This window comes from Electrophorus electricus, chromosome 21, assembly GCF_013358815.1.
Source record: "Electrophorus electricus isolate fEleEle1 chromosome 21, fEleEle1.pri, whole genome shotgun sequence".
In the NCBI taxonomy this organism is placed as follows: domain Eukaryota; kingdom Metazoa; phylum Chordata; class Actinopteri; order Gymnotiformes; family Gymnotidae; genus Electrophorus; species Electrophorus electricus.
In genome coordinates, this window is record NC_049555.1 from 12,249,640 (window position 1) to 12,273,835 (window position 24,196).

The following is a 24,196-nucleotide window of genomic DNA, read 5'->3' on the forward strand; positions in this document are numbered from 1 at the left end:
AGTTTCAAATTTGCGCTTTTGTGCCTGTGGCACGGGACAATGCTGCCATCTGGAGATGGATGCAGGTAGTGCATGTTTTAGGTGCCTCAGTGTTCAATCCGTGCACTAATGAAAACTACTTTTAAACGCTTTTAAATACAAACAGTCAGTCACTATAGAACATCAAAGTGGTGGTGCTGAATTTTCCAAACCACTGATGATCTACTCCTAAAACCCCTGCTCATGAAAACAGGAATGAACAGCTAGGGACAGAATCACACTAGAGCTTTAAATGTTGGATTTATCTTTACATTGTAAACGGTGATTGGCAGATGTAAAGAATAGCTGTGCCTGGACAATAAAGCAGCTAAACAATGCAGTCTTCAAAAAGTCGAAATATGCAATACATCTGATTTGCAAAATGGTCAAAATAGTCTATACACATCCCTGATTATGGGTTTTTAAATCACAGCAAGGTCCATTGTTTTTTCTCCTGTAAATTATAGCATATCAAGTGTCCATGAGTTCACTGCTGTAAAACCCGAGAATGCCTGAATCTGCTCTGTCAGCAAGTTCCCCATCCTTTACTTTGATGGTTCAGCATTTGTGAGAGAATCTTCAAAACCTCATGCTGCATATGGACTCCTCAGTCTCACCCACAGAAGGGAACAGAGATGTGTGTATTTGTATGTATGTGTGTGTGTGTTGTGTGTGTGTGTGTGTGTGTGTGTGTGTGTGTGTGTGTGTGTGTGTGTGTGTGTGTGTGTTTTATATTATCCATCGTTCGGACTGAGCACTACTGATCTACTCCTTCTGCCACTTCAACAGGCTGATTGCTGGAAAGACATTGACTCATTCTCTTGGATCAGGGTCAATGCAGTCTGTGGGTGTGTAGTGAGAGCACAGCAGTACAGCAGTTTCAGTGTTTACACACTCACACACACACACACACACACACACACACACACACACACACACACACACACCACTCATCAGATGCACAATGAGTGTCCTCTGAGTGCCCTTAAGACGCATTTAATGTTGAAATTCTCCCCTCTCTCAGAGTTTACATCACCCTCCTCAAACGACTCCCTTGCCACTCATGCCATCGGGTGTGAGGCGAGTGTATGTGATTTTGAAACAGTTTAGCGATGAACTCCAGGCCCCAAACTGTTCTCAAGTTGTTTCCCAGGGGTGTCGTTGGGGCGGGTTGCCACGTGCGGGAGACTAGAAAGGCCCCGCACTAGCAAGCGGGAGATGGAGGGGGTATTCAATGGAAAGGGTGGTCTTGCTCTAAGAAACGTAGATGAAGCGGGGTGGGCTCTCCTGAGCCAGACAGAGGTCATGTGCCTTCTGATTTTTTTTCTTCCCTTTTTTAATTTTCTGCTACAAAGAAACTAGTAATGGCATCAGGAACCAGTGACATGACTCTAAGACTAATAATTATGTGCAAAGTTTAATTATGCAGTATTCAATGATAATTTGAGTGTGGAACAATACAGACCAGTTCATACACACCATACGCTTCAATTGATGTGCTGAATTATGAAAATGCATTTTGAAATTGTTTTGTTTTTCTGCACATCCTGTATAATCCATTTTAATAAAAACATGCATAAAAGAAGCTTTTTGCTTGAATTTGCTTGGGTCAAGACGTCCTTAGGGGACTTTAAGATAGATACCCAGCTTTTCCGCAGCGGGGGTGGATTCCGTTTAACCACTGTTAGGGATTAGACATGGTTAGTGAGAAACTCTTGATCGTTTGCCTGCAGTGAGATCAAATGTCCTCGGCCTTTGTCTTATGATTTTAAACGGTTGTCCATGGCTTCCAAAAACAGGAAAATAGATAAATAGATCTGTCATTACTATTTTCCCGTTTGATCACTCGTTACTCCCTCGTCTTCCTCCTCGGGGAATAATTGCTCAGACAGATATGCACTTCCACTGAAATGCACTGCACCACTTTCTAGAACCACTAGGTGGCGGGCAAGTCTTTCGGAAGTCTTCCGTGCGACAGTGCGCGACAGTTCTGCTCCGCTTTTCGCTCCGTCGCTTTGATTTGCGATAGCGGTCAACGTCCACATGGCAGTAACTGCTACCGTCTAGCAGTGGTCGTCGCTTGAAGGTATATTACATTAGTACCTAGATTGGAAGCGCTTAAAACTACGTACAATGGGAAAGACCAAGAATCCGAAATATAAACGTGCGCAGTTCTCTCCTGACGGGCTCACTGTGAGCGCCGTCAAAGACCTCGTTGCAGAAGAGGACGATGTGGGGGACTGTCCGGCAGTCGAGCTACTGGAGAAGGTATTTACTCCAGTTTACTGTCCAGTAGTGTTGCACACACACTGATAAATAAGACTGACCGTTTCTCTAAAGCAACCAAGTTAGCTAACGCAGCTGATGATCAAAGCATGCAGCTAGGGAACAGGGTTTGTGTAGTGGTGGGTAAAGCAGTGTAGTGGTGGGTGTATTGGTGGTAAAGTGGTGTAGTGGTTCTGGAGTGTTTATAAAACAGCATTAGACCAACATTTACGTGGCAGTAATAAGCCGACGTTCATAGCGACTTTACAACGCATACACCCATTTTAATCTAAAGGATTTCGTGTGTATTCCTGCTTCTCTGACTGCTCGTGGACGCTGCGCCCTCAGCTGCACAGCCCCTGCGCGGACATGCGCGAGTATGCGTGTGCTAGCATCTCGCGGATGGTGCAGCAGAGCAAGTCCATTCCGGGCCTCCTGCAGAGACACGCGGTGCGGAGGATCGGTCCGCTCATGCTGGACAACAGCCTCGCGGTCAGAGAGACCGCTGCCGGGGCACTCAGGTAAAAACCACAAACAAACAAACTAGAGAGGTCAGACTGTACAGCAGGAGTATATACACGCTCCTTTGGGAAGTCACTTGAACGGAGCTTCTGCAATGTGCTGTGAGACATTTGCCCATATCCCATAGCAGTGTCACTGAGGGGAAAGCGCTAAAAATAATATATGATACTATTCTTAATGGTGTTCTTAACACTGGCTTATATGGTCGCTTGAAGATATGTATTTTATAGAGACTACAAAGAACTTCTGTAAGTAACTCTGGACAATGGCAACTTCCAAATGCTGTAAATGTATTAAAATGATGGCATTTATGAGAGAAAGTGTGTGTGTGTGTGTGTGTGTGTGTGTGTGTGATGCAGGAACTTGAGTGTGTGTGGAGGCCTGGAAGTGTGTGAGGTCATGGTTCAGCAGGATGTACTCACTCCTCTGAGTGCTCTACTGAAGGAGGTGAGCACTCACACACAGTAACTGGGGCTCTCCTGTAGGTCCACCTGCTTAACTTGTTTGATGTTGCTGTAGTCTGTGTATCACACTTGGCTATTACAGTAGAGTTAATGACATGTTCTTCAGAATACATCTGTTTCCTTTTTAAAACTATGAGTAGCTTCTTATTTTAGTGCCTGTGTGTGTGGGCGTGTGTGCGTGTGCGTGCATGTGCAGTGCTGTGTGGGGTTCCAGACCAACTCCACCCCCATGAAAAAGGAACCGAAGCACACTGTTGAAGATGTAGCAAACGAGGCTGTGAACTTACTCTGGAATCTCTGGTACGTGAGAGCACCTTCCAGATTGGTCAGTTGTTTAGGGGAAAAGTGCAGATCTATGTTGTGATGGAGCCCATTGCTCAGGAGGGTCCCCTGTGCCACCTGGAAGACCGGCCAAGCTGGCTGCTGTCACTGGCCTCATTACACAGATCAGCAGGCTTGGGATACTCGCGATGGCCAGGGCCAATTTAAAGTGCTTTGTAGTCCATTTTCCTCCCAATTTGCTCCTGGTCTTTTGTATGAATCAACGCTGCCTCACCTCCTCTCATTATTTAGATGCTCATTAAGGTGTGTGTTTGTGTGTGTGTGTGTAGTGAGAACAGCAGTACGGCGGTTTCAGTGTTTAATAAAGCTGCACTTCTGGATACTCTGCTGCCGTGTCTAGAGAGGCATCCTCACCACATTCAGCTTGCTTTATCAGCAGGTGACATGCACACACACTTCCAATGTCATTTCTCTAAACTCATGATTATTTATCTTTGCTTGGGACATATTGACATTGAGTCACATTCACTAGTCAGAGTAACGTACACACCCTGAAAGTCTCATATACTGATCTTACATCCTTAGTTCACTGTATGCAGCATTTATGTCTGACTAAATATGTGTGTGTGTGGTACTTGTGCACAGCCCACTGTCTGCACACAGTGACCGAGGAGAACACGGAACTGGCTGTTAGCGTGACCAGCCCGGTTCTGGCGGTTCTGGAAAACATGCTGCTGTCCACTGAGCCCGACATGGAGCACATATTGCTGCGCACGCTGGCCGCAGGTACACAACCCCACCTAGCACCGCACAGTGAGACTGGCCAAAGCTCTTATGATACCTCTAGAAATTTGGATCTGCGAGCATGGATCCGAGCTGTGCAATGCCTCAAAACACCACTAGGGGATGTCATTGCTGAACCGGCTGACCAGTTGCCCCTTCCCCAGGGTCAGTGTGGAACCTGAAGAGCTGTTTGTCCCCTGCCCACCAGCCCGACGCCCTGTCAGCCGTGGTGGCCGCCTTGGCCCACTGCCTCGGCCTGGACTTCGGCACAGTGGCGTCGGAGCTGTGGCAGACCCAGGCAGCAAGGACGGCCGACGGCCCAGCCGCCACCGAGGAGCACCCAGCAGGGGGCGCTGTGGAGGAAGCGGAGGACATGTGCGAATTAGGCGAGGAGGCAAGGGCGAACAGACGAAAGGGGAGCCAGAAGTGCACGTGGACAGATAAAGACATCTCTGACTTCCTGCCTGTGAGTAGAGAAATGGTCTGTCTTATTACATGGTCTGCTTAGGTTAGAGACCTGCCCACGGCCTGTAGGATTACACCGTATGGCAGAAGTACCAGATCATAACTCTTGAAGAAAGGCACGGTGTGATGATCATCATAGGAAAGTCCCAGCATGCACAGGGCCAAACGGTAAAGGCAATAAGAATTAATCTAGAAACCACCGCTAGTCTAATTTGTGTGTACAATGCCCAGTGTGACGCTAAATGAGGCCAACTGACTTTTACTGTTTTGGGGCCTGGAACCTGGCCTGATGATAATTATATTGCTAGTGGTCATGAGGGTTTGTAGTTGTTTAAATGCAGATGAGGTTTTTTGCAGGCTTTTATTTAGTGTCTCATATTTAAATGTCCTGTCACTGTGACCTGGCAGCAGGAACTGCTGGTTATTAGTTTATTAAACAGGCTTTTTCATGTAAAGTTAGCATGTAAAGAATAACCGTTGGGGGGAAAAAGATAAACAATGGCATCATTTGAGGTTATCAAGTGAATTTGATGTCAACATGATTTTCTCTTACTATGATGTTGATTTTATATGCATTTGATGTATATCATTTCTGAGGTATGTTTGAGGCAAGAAAACAAAGTATTTATCGATTTTGCTTGTACAGTAAGCCACACATCTTTCCTGTCTCAAATAATACTACTGCACTGTATTCTGGGATACTGCCAGTGGCTCAGGAAGAATGTGGGATAAAAGAATAGCGCTTCCAAAACTGTCCCTGACCAGTCTGGAGCTTACTGCAGTAGGCAAGCACTGTGACTCATTAGCCTGGCACTTATAACTGATGCTTATACTCTGTCTGTCTGTGTGTGTGTGTGTGTGTGTGTGTGTGTGTGTGTGTGTGTGTGTTTATCTAGAGGGACAGACTGGAGTTGAGGGGGGCCCTGGCACTCCTGACGGCGCAGCAAACCTCACTGGAGATCATTGTCAACATGTGCTGTTCAGACGGTGTGTGTGTGAGAGAGAGAGAGAGAGAGAGAGAGAGAGAGAGAATGACAGGGCTGCTGGACCCTTGCGGTTGTCTGCCTGTGTAGAGCTGCTTGTGCGCGGACAGCAGCCTCTTTGTGGGGGCGTCTTTGATGAAGTGTCTGTAGAGTTGATGTGTGGATAAGTGTCCGAGACAGAAGTGCGGGGATGTGGAAGGACAAGGGAAGGTGACTGCTTGACTTTGTTGAATTTGAGGCAAGTTTAATAAGAGAGTGTGTGTGTGTGTGTGTGTGTGTGTGTGTGTGTGTGTGTGTGTGTGTGTGTGTGTAGAGCCCTCTGATGATGAGTGGGAGGAACTGTCGAGCAGTGATGAGAGTGAGATGTGTGCTGACAGCTGTACAGTGGATGAGAACACCAGTCTGCTGTCACCCCTCTGCCTCTCTGCTGAGCTCCATACCATGCTGCTTAACTACAACATACCCCAGCAGGTCACTCACACACACACACACACGCACGCTCACAGACACACACGCACACACACACACACACCCTACCTACCTGCCTCTCTCTGCACATCCCAGCGTAACCACTTGTATTCCCCAGGTTATGTAAGCATACTGTGTCTCTGTCTATATGGGATATGTCCCTCTGTTTCCATAGGGCAAGTCCTAACTTTGTCTTCCTTTCGTCCTCTGTCGCAAATCTAAACAGAAAATGATCTCAAACTTTAGCACCAGTGAAGGGCACAGGCTACCGGACCACCATTAACTTCAGGCTGGTCTTCAGGTTCCTCAGTGCAGAATACAGAAAGTCTGTTGCGTTTATGGTCTTGTAATGTGGTGTTTTGTTTTTTTTTTTGTTTTTTTTTTAAATGGTAAAAAATCGAGTCCACAATTACCTGTGTATTACCTGAGCATATGCAAAAAGTAAAACTCAAACCACACAAAGAACTCATATAATAGCGTCTCTGTATACTTGTTCGTATGTCATAAGGTGAAGCGATGCTTGTGAAGAACACATCATATAGGCGGAGGATTTTCTAGTCGGCGAAGGGTTGTAGAGTTTAAAGAGCTTGATGCAGGCCTCCTGGGTGTAAGGCTTCACTCTCAGGAGTCTCGCACAGGTTCCAGTGCTGACATATAACAGGTCACGCATGTTTCCAGTTAATTTCTCTGTTACAGAAAGCAAGAAAGCTCAACCTAGGGTGCATTGAAAAGTGGAAAACGTCTGGAGTTTCTGTGAGGGGAAAGCGGTGGAGTTCTCTCTTGAGGGAGAGATGCAGTGTTATCTCTCTAGTCCGGATTTTAAGTGTCAAGGGCTTGGCTTGCTTTCGGGTTATCAGGATTAATCTTCTGACAGATTAAGATTCTGCTATAGATTAACATTCTGCCAGATTAAGATTCTGCTGTTTTGAGCCGCACAGCAAGGTGCTTGCTCATATAGCTGACGCGCTGAACGGCACCATCCATCAGGGCCATGGTGGTGTTGTCATGTGACACCTAAACCTGTTCTTTATGCAGCAGGGTATTTGCTTTAATGAGTTAAGTGTAATGTCTGTCTCTCACACACACACACACACACACCTTTCAGGTTCTGAAGAGGGCGGAGTTTCCCAGCCCCGTTGCTCTGGAGATCTGCAGTAAGGACTCAACATGGAGGTGTCTCATCAAAAAGTAACCTGATTTAATTATTAATTGTTTACTCTATAATTAATTAACAAGAAAATTATTTCTTACCTTGTTAAATAAATAAACACGAAAGCCAGTATGTTTACATTGAACTTGCCAATCTTAAAATAGCTTTCTGGGCTCGACTGAAAAGCCTTTGTTACAATGAAACAGCAGAAGTTCCTAAGACCCACGTTTCCCCCCAGGATGCACCGGGTGCAGTGCCGCGCATTGACGTGTCTCCATAACATCCTGGCTGCCATGGATACGGAGTGTCTGGGCGGGGCTGCGGGGCTTCAGGTCGTGGCTCAGCGCCTCTCCTGGCTGGTCTTCAGCTTAGCAGGTCAGAACGGTGATGGTGCTCACTGGTGACTTTTTTTCTCTCTCTCTCTACATTCCTACATGTACATATTAGGGTTGAGCGATACTATACATACCATAACTGATGCTATACATTGTATGCTTTCTTTTACACAATCAGTGATTTTATTCAATTAATTACATATTAATATATGAATTACTGTTAATATAGGAATATTAATTATAGTTCATTGAGGCTTTACCGCAAAACACACACACTTAAACCTGGTATGACATTATTTGATGTCCTCTAATTAAAACAAATTCCTTCTTGTTTCTTAGGAAATATTTTTACATTTAAATGTTAAGAATAACCATTTGTCTCTACCGTCATGAATTGATTTTGGTTTTGGAGAAACAATGTTTTTATATTTTTTTTGTAATATGTAAATATTATTTTTAAAAGCCTGCATGAATGAAGTAAGGGAAGTCTAAAAGCTTATTTTAGCATTTTAATGCAAAAGGTTGTACAAAATCAAAAATAAACTAAAATGACTACACAAAAAATGGAAAATGGTTGATATATGATTTTCCATTGGAAGGATTCCTTAAATACATCTTAAAATACATATTCATCCATGTTCATCGGTTCTACGGCTCGAATAATAAGTGATAAATATGGTTTCCTACATTAAGAGACACCGGAATTATAGCAGGCAGGGTACCCCTACTGTCGGGTCGGTGGGTTGAGTGTTGTGTCCGCTGAAAATTGCGAGGTCTGTGAGCCATTATTTCTCAGTCCAACCCTACACGTGTGTGTATTCCCAAGCCCCTTTAATAAAACACATGCAGAACTACTGTGATGCATTATATTGTATCTATGAAAACAATTACATTATACCCTGTATACAGTTCATTTTCTCTTCCCTCAACATGGCGGGAGTTTTAACAGTATCCACACTTCTGTGTTTTTATATGATTATATATTTTTCTTTGACTGTGCTACACTGTTGCCATCAGGTTTTATGAACATAAATCAATGATGTGGGAATAAACCCACAGCCAGTTTAACCCTCGCCTGTTCATGCCAGTGATCCTTAGGGAATGACAGAACATGAATTTCCTTCCTGTTTATTTATTGAGCTAATGGTTTATTGGCCTTTAAAATATTACAAAAATAGTGTTTTGACACACCACTTCTGCAGAGATGCTGTTGCACAAGAATATCAATTCTCTGCTCATGTAGCCTACTGGAGCCATATCAACTTATCTGAATAATGGTCCAGTATTTTGTGCCAAACTGAACATGTAGCTACTAAATTTATAACGTTTGGCATTTAGTTCTTTGTTTCTTCTTAATATTACATGACCGCCGTAGTTCTATCCGATATCGGTTTTGCAAGCATTTGGTAATTGGCTGGTGAATGAGTTATGAGAAGGCTTGTAACTTGTCACTGTTTTTGTTTTTTTTTCCCCTCTCTTCTTTTGAACCCTTGCTTTGGTTTTATTAGTGTGTTCTTTGCTGGGAGTGTGTTATTTAATCTGCTGTCTTAACAGCAGCATGTCATTTGATATCTGTTCTCTGCGCTTTTATTTTCTGCTGTAGACGTCACGAAGGATGAAGAGTTTTTTGGAGGCAGTGACCAGTGCTATGCGCTCTCTGCTGCAAATAATGGCTTCCAAAAATATCCCTCCGGTTAGACCACACACCACCCATGTGTTTTCACACCAGTACATTTGTATTGTATGTTTATGCTGCACCACTTTTTTGTATTTTTTAGTAAAGTACAACCGTACCTTGCAACAAATTACAGCTTGGGTTTTCATCTTTTGTTTGGGTCTAATGATGCTGTGTGTGGGTGCTTTTAGTGTATGAACCCACAGCAGTTGCTGAGTGTGTGTGAGGCTGCGACTAGCTGCGACCTGGTCAGCGTGAGGGTGAATGCTCTTGCCATTGTGGGCATCACAGGAAGCACACTGGCCAAAGAGGCGGGCTCCGCCCACACCCTGCAGGTGAGCTCGCCTCCCGTGTCCCTGTGGAACGAGGCCTTCGGCTGGGGAGCGGTGGTTCCACAGGGTATCTCTGCCAGGGAATGGAGCTGAATGACAGATTATCACTTTGATAACTTCCCATGTGTGTAGATTCCAGGTGTATGTTTGTTAGAGATGGCACGGTAGCAGTTTTTCTGGTACAGATCTGATACCGATACCTTGTATTTGGATCTTGCCCAATATTGATACTGATCCGATAGCTTTTCATTAAAAACTATCGTGGAGCTGTAGTTTAGTTGTTTGAGGGAATTGTTCTGTTTGAGATGTATTATATATGCTATTTCGCAGATGGCATGCATAGATATGAATTTCATATAGCTGAAAATATATAAAATATGTTTTAATTAATAATTCTTTACTGGACAAAATCATTTAATCGTTTCCTTCCATTGCCTTATAGTCATTGTGTCTTAGTGTGATGATATTTATTGCCTTAGTCATCACCTCGGCTCTCGGCTTTACTGTGCTCACACTGTCTGTCTGTCTTCCATATGGCTGCCTCACTCACTCCTAAAATTTGCACTATAGTTCATCTGCATTTTTTCTTATTACTGAATGCAACTGTAATTCCAAATCAGCTTAATAATAACCTTATGACTGTTGTGAATTTCAGAGAGGGAGAGAGAGAGAGAGTCTGACTGTAAAACCCCGCAGGCTAACAGTTGAAGACAGTTTTCATACAGTTTGAATATACTAAAGGCATAGAAGAATTAACTTTGTGCATTTAGAGTAGCTACTTTATTAGTTTGGTTATTGTCTCTGCTCCCCTGCTTTCTTTCTGTAGGGTTTCTGCTGCTTTTTCTTCAAACAAGAATTTCCTTTATTTCACAATCAAACTGGAGATGTTGGATTGTTTTTTCTTCATTTAAGATCACATTAAATAAACAAAACACCATTGTTCGTGGATATGACAGTGAAGCATGCTGAAATGCTGTTCTGTCTCATTTATTGCTCTCTAGAAGGCCAGTAACACACACTGTGTTATCAGAATGATAGCAATGGAAATCACATGTGACTCAGTGCATGGGTATTTGCATTTGAAAGTAACAAATGCAAATTTATACAACGCTGTTTATACACCGATAATACACAACGATTGTTCATGGAAGAAAATGTTAGTTAAACTCTACAGTGTTATATAAACTGCTCAAGCTAGCCCAGCTGTGGCCTGCTCAGACTAACCTGTCTGTGGTCACATGCACCTCAGTGCTGAAAGGCCTTGCTGTGCTGTTTTCAGGCTGGATTTGTAATGGTATCGCACTGGTTACCTTAATTCCTTCACTGATATCTGTTCCAGCATTTTTGCTGATATTGGCCAGATCCCAATCCTTGATGTCGTATCGGAGCCATCTCCAGTGTTTGTCGATGCAGGGTGGGCTTTGAATGAAAGGTGACCTGCGTGTTCTTTCCAGTTGATGGGGAGAGTGCTACTGCACGTGGCGTCCAGGGACTGTAATCTGGTGGTGTGTGGCGAGGCACTGGACGCGCTGCTGGACGTGTTTGCTGATGGGGAAGAGGCAGAGCGAGCAGCACACGACATCGGTCTACTCGCTGCTCTCAAAGCCCTGCAGCCTGCCTTCAAGGCCAAGGTACCACTCACACACACTCACACTCTCTCACACACAAACACACACACTCACTCACTCACTCACTCACTCAGACGCGTGAACGTGCACTCATTCCCATCTGTGTGCGAGACAGATCCGTAAGGAAGGCCGCGCAAAGCACCGCCCCGATCAGCTCTGTGTTCTGGACAACGTCAGAATTAACCTGAGGAGGTTCATCGGTTATCTGGAATCGATGCAGAAGAAGTGAGACTGGATGACCTCGTCCCTCTGCACACCTTCCTCTTCCATGCATGTGCCTGCATTTAGAGCAGGACCCTTGCACCAGTGCTGGACGCAACAGGACTGAAACTTTAACTTGACCTTCCGTAGCACCAATCAGGCATTTCTAAAACTGGCAGGCCAGTTTTGGTTGCTCTGGCAACATGGGTGTTAGGCCAGTGGTTCTAAATATACTCCGCATTCAGAGCTAAAATCACTGCTCGAGGTGCTGTTGACGTCACGCTTGCTTAAAACTGTTGTTCTGTGCTTTTGTAAAATATTTCATAAGGAAATTTTTTATAAGGCACATTTTTGTTTTAGTTTTTAAGAATTGATCCAAGTGCATTGTACCCATGGGTCGTGCATATATTTTCTTTTAATATACTGCAAAACTTGATATTTTCAATGTTATAGCTGTGTTTGTGCAGCTCAAGGGCTGGTCAATAGAGGGCAGTAGGGAGTTTGGGAAATAATAAGCCACATACAGCTTGGCTGTGTAACAGAGGATCACTGGGAAAATGCTAAACATGTCTAGCTTACTTTTTTTTTTTTTTTTTTTTTTTTTTTTTTTTTTTTGGTATATGCTCTTTTTGGGTTGATCTAATCCACTGTTGGTTTTAAGATCCGTCAGGTACCTAGTGGATCTTGGACCAAGACTCCTAGCCAGGTTCAGCTGTGGCAGTGTTTTGACAATATCTGATTGGAGCTTGAACATCAAATTGCAAAATATGTACTTAAAGTGGCCCTTTGGTTATGTTTGACAGGATGTGCAAGTGTGAAATGTGTAGTTAAAGAATATCTCTGGGACAAATATCATTTCAGAAGACTGATTGCTACGACACCATGGGGGGGGAGGGGGAGGGTGAGGGTGAGTGTGAGTGTGTGTAGGTCTGAAATACAGGCAAGATAGAACCGATACGTTCTCAGGATTCGTAAGATATGGACCCCATTCTGATTCTGACGTTCTGTTCACGTCCGTTATGTAGAGTGTACTGTGCATTTAAGAAAATGTTTGAGTGCTTTCATAGATTCATACATTTCTTCATAGATTTCTTTTTAAAATGTAATTATGATTTATTATTCTTGTATATATTTAGTGATGAGCTGGGACTAAACATTAGTCAAAAGGTAAAAAATGACATCACAATTTTAAGAAGTACCATTCAATTAAAAACAAACCTGTGTATCCTCTATAAACTAGTTTGGTTTCCTCTATAAACTCTTTGATTTCTAAAAGATTTGTTTTATGAGTGTATGAAAAAAATATTACAGGGGAAATTGTTTGTGAAATATTCTAGTGCTATATTTAATTAAAGGGTGAGTTTTTGAAAAAGACTGAGCAGCTTGTGATTATAGTCCAGCAGACCATTGGATTAATGACCTATACACGACCGAGTAAATGCACAGCACGTTTTTAGTTGTTCTGGCTATGTTCTACAGGACAGGATTTGGAATAAAACTATTAGGATAAGGTGTCTCATTCATTCCGTTTGCATATGTAATTGGGGAGACATAGTAAACTTTTTTTGTTGTTGTTGTTTTTTGTATACCACCTCCTATGGAGGACCAGATAATGAGGCTTTGTTAGTGTTAATACCCAGCTCATTATTTAGTAATTATTTAGTAGTTGCTCTTAGAGTTTGCAAAGTTGTGTTTTTTTTTGTTTTTTTTTACTTATTTCAATGTGTGTACTTCTGTAGTCTTTGATTATTACACATTCACCAAAGTGCCAGTGTGGGTAGGGAGTTTCAAAGCTGGTCTGCGTATTTCACATTTCTGCTCTGGTTCAGTTCGCGGTGCAGGGATCCAAAGTCCATAACTATTTATGATAACTTTGCAAACCATTTAACCAGCTGGTCAGAAATAAGAGAAGCAGACTAAATAATACAATACTTTTGCGAAAACGCTAACTGGATCAAACACTACATTTTGTAGAGGTACGCAAGAAAAACAGGTGGCTTTTTTTTTTTGTATTTTTGTTTAATATGGGTGAATATAAAATCTTTTCGTTCCCCTGTGTCAGCCGCAAATGTTGAGGCAAGATAATGGAGATATAACATGCCTAGTAATTACTAATATGGAATATATACGTTATACAATAACCTATATAAGTACCAGTAAGTAGATCAATATTACACGTCAAAACCTCGTCGTGTTGCGTAACTAAAAATTCCGTGGCGCGCTTGTGTAACGCCTAGAGTGTTCAGTCCCCTCGCGCCCTGGCCTCGTCCGCGCGAGTTTGCGCAGTGTCGCTGTAGAATCCGCCATCGAGGAGGCACGAGCGCAGGGAAAGGGTCAGATTCGGTCTGGGTAGGCGACACGTTCACGTTTCCTCTCGTCGATATTGTTACAACTTCATGGACGTTCTCTGCGCACCTTTCTTGCGTTTTTTCCATTTTTCATTTGACGTGTCGCCGCGTCTTTTTCACCGGCTACGTTAATGGAATCTTACAGTAGACTCCGGATATTTCTGTAGCGAGTTTAAGAGCTACCGGGCAAAGTTAGCTAGCTAGCTAGCGAGCTAGTGGCTAAGCTAACTGCTAGCTCTCTCAGCATAGAGCTCGTGTGTTGTGTGTGTGTGTGTGTGTGTGTGTGTGTGTGTGTGTGTGTGTGTGTGTGTGTGTGCGCGTTAGCTAACGTTAACGAACCGAGCCTTGCTCTGGAGGCAGCAAGCCTGCGGTGGCTTCCGTTTGATGGATCCTAGAATCGCCTGGTTTCAGCCAGAACAACGCGGACCCGCCAACAGCTTGTGGATGCAGATTTGGGAGACGACACAGGGCCTCGGGAGTTTGTGCTTTAATAACAACTACGGCACGGCCACGACTGCATTAAACCCTAAAGTGAACGGTAACGGCGCATCGAGTAACGTGACCGCGGCCGACGACGGGTCTCCGATCGGCGCAGCTGTGGGCAGCGTCAGCGGTGAGCCGAGAAGTCAGGGGATGTCCGGTTCAAGGGACGAGAGCGACATCGCCGAGCAGCAAGACTTTATTCCTCTGGAAACAAATAACGTTAATAACCAGAACAACCGGACTGCGGGCACGGGCACGGGTAGGGGCAGGGGCGGTGGCGGGGGCGGGCAACTCGGTGCTGGTGTATGGAGAGGGGTCTCGGACGCTGCAGGGCATCGCAACAAGAGGAAAAGGGAGAACAAGGCGAGCACTGTTGGCTTCAGTAGTGGTCTGCTTCTCAATGGCTCCGGGGCGGCCGAGGTCTATAGTGGCACGCCGTGGAAAACCAGAAACTACTCCGAGGGAATCGTGGGGTAAGTCGCTAAATAAATGTACCGTCCTAGCATGGCTAGGCTAGGTTAGCCAAGTTGGTAGGTTAGCTGTGCTAACCTAGCAAGGTTGCTACTGACGTCTCTTGCGAAACAGTTCACTTGCTCCACTCTGTAATCAAATGCCCTCTTTATATAACTGTGAAAAGATTTATTGAACTAAACTAATTGGCTACTAGCTACTAGTTCTTTAAAACAAAGCCAGCTGCGATATAAGGGCATAGGTATGGTTAGCTGTCTTTCTTGATTAATTAGCTAGCTCGCTCGCTAGCTAGCCATGCTAAACCAACGGGTTGTAATGGGTTATGCTGCCACTAGGTCCCTTCTTCGACCTTAGGAGTTGTACTTTGTGCTTTAACAGTGTAATAATTCTTAAAACAGGGTAAACGAATGCAGACAGCCTTCTTCAGTTAACGTTGTACTGGCTGGTTGGTTGTTTTCCCAAGTTATCGAGATATTTCTTCCTCTAGTATGACATCTGAGATGCTTCTTAACCATATTTGGCGTTCTTACTGTCGTCGTAATCGTTCCTTTTAAACGAGCTGACTGAGTCGGTGCTGGTAAGAGACAGGCTAGCTAGGTTAGGTTCTTCGGTGGCATTTCTGACAGTTGGCAAAGCCATCGCATCAAACACAGGACAGCTTGGGTTAGCTGGCCAGCTGTCTGAAAGACTCCTAGCTCAGCCAGCTCTCCCAACACCGCCTTTAGCGGCATAACCAGTATACAGAACTACTCTGTACTGCTGCACGATGAAAACCCTCTGTGAAATCTGCGTGTGAAACCTTGTTAAGGGGTATTTTTCTCTTATAATAGGCTGGCTATACATAGTTGTTTAAACAACCCTTTGTAACTGCCAAATCTGCGCTGGCTGTTTAGACTGAGAGTGGAATTGACATACTTCTGAAATGAAGTGTAGTCGAGTGCTGTGCTGAATGTCCAAGAAGGGATTTCACCTAAACCAGACAAGCTTTCACTTATTCAAACAGTGGATATTTTCTGTACCTGGTCAAACAGACAAGTATTGTAATCGGGGAAGATACCACATTCTACATTTGTTATAGTTTTCTTTTTCTGGTGACTTCATTTATAATCATTGTGTAAATCACTCTATAAAACATTTGAAGTTGAGACTGTGATGGTTAGATTGTGTGCTATTGGAGGTTAAGTCCGTGGGAATGGTTCCTTTTAAGTAGGTGTGGCACTGGACAAGTTTTTTAAAGCCCAGATGCGATTGCATGATTTTCTCCTTATGAACATAGCAACTTGGAAGTTCTAGAGCAAAGTACACTGCAGTAAAGCTGCACCAACTAATCGATAGTTTTGATAGGCGATAATAAAAGTAAATGTTGGCAGCAAATTTCTCTATAGATTCTTTAGCAACAGTTCTTCTTTATTAGAGGGAGGAGGAAATAAAGTGAATAGGGTACGGCTGTGGAAAGTGACGGACAACCATAACCAAAGTCTTCTGAGGTACGAAAGCGCTTTACCCTGATGGTTTTGTAGGAAGACCATTAAAAGTAGAAACCTGCACTTGAACGGTCCAGAAGCATAAGCGCAGAGCCAGCCCACCGAGGTCATCAGCTCTGGAACTTTGTAATGCTCTAAAACAACTTGATTTGCAAGGTTCAGTTGGAAGTCTAGAGTCACACCCTGGAATTTTGTATCACTGATGATGATCATTTTCAGGAAATACAAGTTTGTCTTTTATTTTTCTTTAAATTTCTTGCATTTTTAGGTCTGCTTAGTTAGTTTTTCTTACTTGTAACAGATTAGTGAAAGTGGAAAGTGGAGTTTTTGTTCTCCCCACCCCCCAGTTTCATGTCTGCCACATTGCAATCCTACTGGAAATCATTTTCTTAACAAACAAGCCAAACACTGATTTGGTGAACCAAGGCAAATAAACGACAGCTTAATCAATTGGCAAACAGGCAATGCAGCCCAGCACTGTAGGAAGGGCCACCCTTTCGCCAGTAATGTAGATGTGGAGTGTATGCCCTGGAGCATTCCTTACTGCTTACCCCTAAAGTCTCTGCCTTTACCACACCCTCCTAGTTACCCTCCTCTCCTCCTTGCTTCCAATGCCTCCCTGATTGCTGTGTGTCAGCAAGTGCCCTTTTCAGATCGGCTTTCCACCTAGATCTCGTGAATCGCTGTGCACACGCATGACAACACGTGTCTGAGACACTTTTATAGTCTTAATCTCATGCTTGCTGATATCGTTCATCCTAGCCTCCAGTCCGCACTTGTCAGTAATCTTAAAATCCAGGTGAAATGTGAAATTCAAATGTGTTTGGTCTTGTGAAGCGTTCTCTACGCAGCTGCGCATTAAGTTGTGGGATTTTCTTTTCTCTTTTTTTTTTTTTTTTTTTTTTTTTTGGCTGGTGATCAACTGATCAGACTTTGAGAGAAGGGAGGCAGCTCATTTCATGGGTGAGTCGTCTGCTAAAGTGTGCTGCGTGCATGCGCGCGTGCGCACCCGCTTCCCTGCACCCTGGGGGCTGGGCGGCAGGTTATCTGCTATTGTTTATATTCACATTGAGTTCCAGCTGTCCACAACACCCCGCCCTGCCACCTGAGTCCTGCCAGTGTGACGTCGCAGTCAGCCAGTCAGAAGCCGGGGAGCTCCTGCCCTGCTGTTTGATTGGCTGTAGCAGCCAGAGCAAGGGGTGAGAGGTGGGGCTTTTTAAGTAGAGATCTTTTTTTGTGGTTGTTGGGGAAGTTTGTGTGGTTTGTGGTTTTGACTGGACATGTGAGGGAAATGCACACACTGCGAGAGATGGAAAGCGAGATGGGAAATGCATTCCTTTCCTGGGTTGCAGCGGGATCCTCACATAGCTTGCTGCTGGTCTCGCATTCCACACAGACCCCAGTAGACCAGCTCGCCCCACTGTGCATCTTAAAGTGCCTGGCCAGTAGCCAGGCGGTAAAGAGGCTCTACACAGGCCATGGTCACTGGGAAATGCTCTTCCAGTGAATCACCCTTTCCAGGACAGGGTCGGGAACTGGGATATTATTAAAAGGGTCAAAGGGTGTGTTTGGTGTCAGGGGGGCCCAGCATCACGTGTCGCATGTCTTAGCCTGTAAAACAGCAGTAGTAAAGTAGCTAGTTATCTAGTAAGTAATCTCCTTGGTGCAGCTCAGGTTCCATACATATAAAACTTTTATTCCCACAGTAGCTCATGGACAGAAAACCCAGTCATGAAGTGTCACAAAGTCGGATCGTAAGGACCAGCAAATCAGAAGTGAAGCCTGAATCTTATCCCAAAGCCTCAGAATGCTTTGATTGGAACTAAAGAATGAACCTCAACCAAATACTAAAGAGCTACATCCATCTGAAGTGTAGTTCAGGGTTGTAGTAGCTAAGGAAAACAGACAGAAAGTTGTTGTTTTGAATGCTTGTGTGAAGTCAGCACAAGGGTAGGCTTCCCTGTGGTCTCCTGCCTTCGGCTTAAGTTGTAATAGTGTCAAACGTGGAGAGTTGAGTAAATTCTTTATTTTTCTCGATTAGAATGATTTTTGTTTGTTTTCAGGTGTTTTTTGTTTTTGTTTGTTTGTTTTTTGCATTGACAGAATATGCTATGATTCTTCTCAGGAGAGCACATTGTGCATTGAGTAGTGGGTTCCTTATTTACTTATTATCCTACAGGGATGTGCTGCTACATTCAGGATATGATTCTGCTGTAGACATGTTGAAGAATCAAAAGGATAATGATGAGCCAAAGCCCTAAGTGTCAGAACTGGCCTTGTGTGAGCCTGAGAAGTGTGTGAAGAGAGAATGGGGGAGCTCACCCCCAGGGCCTGTATGTGTGTCTCATCAGACACCTCCAAGCTCAGACCGCTATCTCCAGTCACTGAGGAGGGGCATTTCTTCCCCACCAATGCTTTTTGTTCAGCTGTCTCGTTTCTGTCTGTCTTTGTTTTTCTGTCACGTGTGTGTATGTATGTTTGTTTCTTTGAAGGTGAATGTGTCAGAACTTTGGCAGTGTTACATAAATTCCATATGATAAAAACCCTTTGTGTGTGTGTTCATTTGTTTCAAGCCAGCCCAGACAGTCACTCGAAAATTCACACTGTATAATTGTTTGTGTCACATGGCTGCATAACCGTGGTGACAGAGCTGGCTTGCCAATTGGCTGCCATACAGGGGAAAGCACCAGTGCCCTCATGCGATTGGAGCAGCCAGGACAGGCTCTTCTGTGGAAATGAAACTGAGTCACACAGTAGCACTCTGTGCTGAAATGAAATCGATGGCCACAGTAGACGAAGCTTTGTGTGCTGCCAAGAGCCGTGGCTCCCCACACCACACCCGGCGGGGTTGACCTTTGGCCCACATGTTGGCCTGCTAGTGTTAGGAATGCATGGCTGTTTTGAAGTGGTATTCTGAATAAAAGTTGGCGTGTGGCATGTGCTCAGAGTGACGCTGTAGTCTGTTTGAGCTTAGCCTGCTCACTGCAGCCTACGTTTGGACCCTTGGTGTTTAGGAAGGCGCTCCTTCAGGCTGCGTGGGCACCATCTGCAATGGCATTGCTTCTGGTTCTGTTTACGGCAGCAAGTAACGCGCTACCATGCACCTCTATAAACCTGCCAGTTTGTATGCTCTTCTGTCGGATCGGTAGCTTTCTTGCTCTGTTTATTTGGGTCATTTGATTGCAAGCACGCACTGCTACCGTCAGACCCGTTTTCCGTGTGCAGGTACAGGCAGTACTCTGCATGTTTGCTGTGCACTGCTCAGCCTCTTGGTCGGGTGTTCTGGGGTCGCAGGTACTGCAGGGACCGGGGATGAAGGGTGACTAGCAGAAACTATGCACGCTGTCTGATGTACAGGGATTTGGTGCTTTCAGTACAGGCGTGTTTCTAATAAGTTGTTTCGTAAACATGGTTCAATCAAGGAGATGCAAAATGCATTTAGTAACACTCCTCACAAGGCCACCAAGACATTTGGGCTGCTTTTATTGAACTTGTTTTTATTTTTATTTAAGCCCGGTACAACAATGAATTTCAACCTTGCGGCCAGAGTTGCTGTTAGCAGGATCTCGCATGCTTATGTATTAGATAGCCCATTTCATGTTTTTGGCTCTGTCTGATGCTGGTGCTGAACACAGCTCGAGTAGAGGTGTGAGGCAGCTGGTTGTGCCACGGCCAGCCAGAACACACGCATGCATGCAGCCTGAACCAGGCAACTGTAAGTTAATCCATAACTGCAGGGTATGTCTGGAACCTTCGTTGCGCCCATGTCTCTTCGATCTATTGGCTGGGCACCCTCGTTCACGTTTGTGTGTGTGAGACTTGGCTCCTGGCATAAGCGCTCTCACTCTGATCTCTGATTGGAAGCATCATAAGCGTGCTCAGAAATGTAACTTGCGCTTGGCAGTTTTGCTTTTGTCTCTGCTTTCTCTGTCACCGTGCTTTTCTTCAGTCCAGAGGTTTTTTGTACAGCAGTCTCTTGCGTGTGCGTGCATGCACACACACACTGCAATGATCAGTGCTCATGAATAGACTATTTTATTTGTGCGGGTCTGTGTTTCTTCAAGTTTGTTCCCCAAAGGATTTTCTGATTCAGACAGCTGGCAGGCAGGACAGGGATACTCACTGGGCTGTGCTCCTTAGTTGAGATCACATTTTAGAGAGAGAGTCCGTCTGTGTGCGTGCATGCATGCACACTAAGTGCGAGCTTGATGATTCTACTGGAATGTAATGATATAATAATCTATAGTCCTGCATAAGACAACAGAGCTACTAAAAAACCCCAAAAAACTAACTAGTGGGTAGTGACCCATATAGTTTGGCATTTCTGTTTGACATGTGCATGTCTTCTGCTCTGCCTGCTGGCAGGCAAGGATATTGGTGGGTGTGGGTGTGTGTGAGATCTAGCAGAGGTCATGCGCTGACCTTTACATCAGTCAGCCTGTCTCTCACCCTGCAGGACAGCAGGCAGCTTGCCGTTTACTAGACCTTGACTTACAGTGAGTGTAACAAACCTCCCACCCCCAAAATGCAAACTATAAGTCAGTGCCCTCATTTTTATGAGCCTATAAAAGATGTAGTGGTATTTTGCTTACATTTTAAATTTACCACAAATATGGAGTAATGAGTGTGTATGTGCGTGCGAGCATGCTCACACACTCCTTGTTTGTTAGGTTCACCTTGCTAGTCCTGGGTTGGACCCCCTTTTGCCTTTAGAAGTGCCTTAATTCTTATAGATTCAACAAGGTTCTGGAAACATTCCTCCGAGATTTTTGTCCATATTGCCACAACAGCATCACACAGTTCCTGCAGATTTGTCGACTGCACATCCATGATACGAATGTCCTGTTCCACCACATCCAAAAGGTGCTCTGCTGAACTGAGATCTGGTGACTGTGGAAGCCATTCGAGTATAGTGACCTCGATGTGATGTTCAAGATCCAGTCTGAGATGATTTGAGCTTTGTGAGATGGTACGTTATCCTGCTGGACGTAACCATCAGAAGATGAGTAAACTGTGGTCACAAAGGGATGGACATGGTCAGCAACACTCAGGCTGTAGCCTTTAAACACTGATCAGTTGGTATTGAGGTCCAAAGTGTACCAAGAAAAATATCCCCCACACCATTACACCTCCGCTGATACACAACAAAACTGCTGCTAGTTCCAGGTGACCGTGTTGACCTCTGTGTGTCTAACCAGGGGCGCGTCTGTGTGGTTGTGTCTACGTGCTTGCATCTTGATCAGCCCCAGGATGACTGGCATTCTCGGTAAAAATCTAGTGCAGGAACACTTGACTCAGCAGCTCAAAAGTGCTTGGTCACACACAGAAAAAGGCTATAGGTGGGACATTACATGTGGAGGAAATAACTGGCTAATAAAATTATTTTAAACTTTTTTCCCCTCCTAGAAAGAATCCTACGACTCTCTTTAAATCAGAGTGTTGATGGGTGACACCAGCCTGGCAGGATGCTGACGTGGTCCACTAGTACGTGTGTGTCATTAGTAGCAGGCTCTGGTCTGCTGGAGGCCGAGTCTGCACTGTAAGACATAAATCAGGTCTTGTCCTTGTGTAAGAGTTAGTATGCCACACACACACGCACAGAGTTGCCTTGCCTAGGTCCTCAGCTGTATGGCTCACCATGCTCCATTACACAAGGTGTGTCAGACCTTCAGTTTGTCTCTCTCAAGCTGGGACACCTGGGAGAACTAAGAGTTCTGACGTATGATTAATGGATGTAAATCTGTCAACTTTGTGTGTTTAAAAAAAAATAAAAATCACCTCACTCGTTTGTTTGTTGTTTTTAATCCCTCTTTGTGTGTGTGTGTGTGTGTGTGTGTGTGTGTGTGTGTAGGCTTCATGAGGAGATTAAAGACTTCTACGAGTACATGTCTCCTCGTCCAGAAGAGGAGCGAATGAGGCTGGAGGTGGTCGACAGGATCCAGAGAGTCATCAGGGAACTGTGGCCAAGTGCAGATGTATGTCTTAGACGCGCGCGCGCACACACTCGCGCATGCACAAAAAGACTTCGTATTGTCTCCAAGGACTTTTGATCTTGAGAAAAATGGTCTCCTGATCAATACTGGTGTGTCATGACCATAATTGTCAATATATAAAATGGCCCTGGAAACACACTAGACCTGCTTCTTCTGTTCCTGGACAGACCTCAGCCAAGTCTCAGTGTAAAAACTCGCTTGGCAAAGCTTGCCTATGGAGGGCTTGGTGCCACTTAGTTCTTTATTTAAGTTGAGAAGTACATTATGAATTGGGTACATTATGAATAAAGGGTGTTTTTGCCAACATAGAATTATTAGATCATGCACGTGTGGATGCATGTGCTTGCATGTGAAACAGGTACCATGTCTTAGGCCCAACTGTACATTGGCTTGTCCTCACAAACCTGCTCAGTACCACCCTCATACACTACATGCATACCTCCTGTGTGTGTGTGTGTGTGTGTGTGTGTGTGTGTGTGTGTGGATTGAAGGTTTAACTGTAAGGAGAGCAGCAAGTGCGTAATGGTTTCAACTACAGCAGGCTCCTGCAAACACGTCACAAAAGCTTCTTTCAAATGTCACGGTTAGGAATCGGGCAATTTGTGTAACGGGAGCTTTTTCATGCAGCCTGGGACATGAAGGGAGTGGAGCTTCTCCACCCTCAGCCTCAGAGTCCTCCCCTTCCTGTGCTCCAACTCTCTGCCCGGGATCTGCAGAGAGTGGTGTAGATGTGGCTCAAGCCAATTCAAATGTCAGCCTCACCACCAACTTGCACTTCGAGACGCCTTGTTAGAACAAGTATTGCACACAAGTATGGTGTATTTACACTGTGCTATGGGCAGGACCTGCTGGCAGGTGATGCTAAGTGCCTTCCCCTCTCTGCTTGCTCTTGGCAGGTCCAGGTGTTTGGCAGTTTCAGCACCGGCCTGTACTTGCCCACGAGGTAAGCTTACCCGTTCTCTCCTGAAGTCTGCCAAAAAAGAGCCAAACGGAGAATAAATGGCTGTATGTTAACACTGATCTTTGAAAGTGAGTGAGTGTGAGTGATTGAGAGTGTGAGTGTGTTGGGGGGGGGGGGGGCGGTGAGCTCAGAATTTGAGCATTGCATTTTCTTTTGAATACAGGTTAACGTGTACATCTGGGTATGTGTGTGTACATATAGAGTTGGAGATTAAACGGTGTAGCTGATCGTGTCTGTGTGTGTGAGAAATCTTGTGGCCAACCTCATGTCAGTGTCATGTTACACTGACGTATCATCTGGGTTATTGAATTGGGATTTTGGGATTAGTGGAGTAATACCTGCATATACCTGTAGGGTCACTGCACAGTCAGGAGACCCACTAAATCTTGCCGTGTTGGGCTTAGTGTTCCTGGTTTACAACTGGTTTTGGCCTTTAATTCATCCGCTCTTCTGATGACGACCACAGCTAGACCTGATCTGCTACTAACCGGCATACACATACAGGACCACCGTATGTGTGCTCACACACAGGCCCAGAGTCTCCCCCAAAATATTAATCATGGTGTAGTCCATTTACTTTTACAGCATTTAGCTGATGCTTTTACCCAAAGCAATTTACAATTATGAGTGCAACTTAAGCAATTGACAGTTAAGGGTCTTACTCAGGGGCCCAACAGTGGCAACTTGGCAGTGGTGGGGCTTGAACCAGCAACTTTCTGATTACAAGTATCTTAACCACTGAGCTCCCACTGCCCTAGTCCAGCATAACAATCACCCATTTAAACAAAATCCAGTAGATTAAAAGCAAAAATAAAAGGGGGGTGTGTTCAGATGAATGGTTCAGAAGTAGAATGAGGTATGTGCATGTGCATGTCCTACTTTTGA

The 24,196-nt window shown here is 44.6% G+C and overlaps 2 protein-coding genes across 2 annotated transcripts in view; both read left to right on the plus strand.

Moving 5' to 3' along the window:
• The first annotated feature begins 2,053 nt into the window (after positions 1–2,053).
• Positions 2,054–13,103, plus strand: heatr3 (HEAT repeat containing 3). The gene is given in 16 exon segments (XM_027032818.2): positions 2,054–2,286; positions 2,632–2,804; positions 3,165–3,252; positions 3,466–3,569; positions 3,881–3,990; positions 4,197–4,337; positions 4,499–4,800; positions 5,696–5,786; positions 6,096–6,253; positions 7,356–7,438; positions 7,639–7,775; positions 9,339–9,358; positions 9,360–9,428; positions 9,602–9,745; positions 11,197–11,373; positions 11,486–13,103. Coding segments are annotated over 16 exon segments (2,046 nt in total). The 5' UTR covers positions 2,054–2,151; the 3' UTR covers positions 11,600–13,103.
• A 735-nt stretch (positions 13,104–13,838) lies between these two features.
• The window catches only part of tent4b (terminal nucleotidyltransferase 4B), a 16,461-nt gene continuing 6,103 nt past the window's right edge, over positions 13,839–24,196 (plus strand). Inside the window, exons 1-3 of the mRNA XM_035520958.1 lie at positions 13,839–14,875; positions 22,209–22,332; positions 23,247–23,293. Coding sequence (XP_035376851.1) covers positions 14,304–14,875; positions 22,209–22,332; positions 23,247–23,293 — 743 coding nt within the window. The 5' untranslated portion in view covers positions 13,839–14,303. The remainder of the gene's footprint in view (positions 14,876–22,208; positions 22,333–23,246; positions 23,294–24,196) is intronic.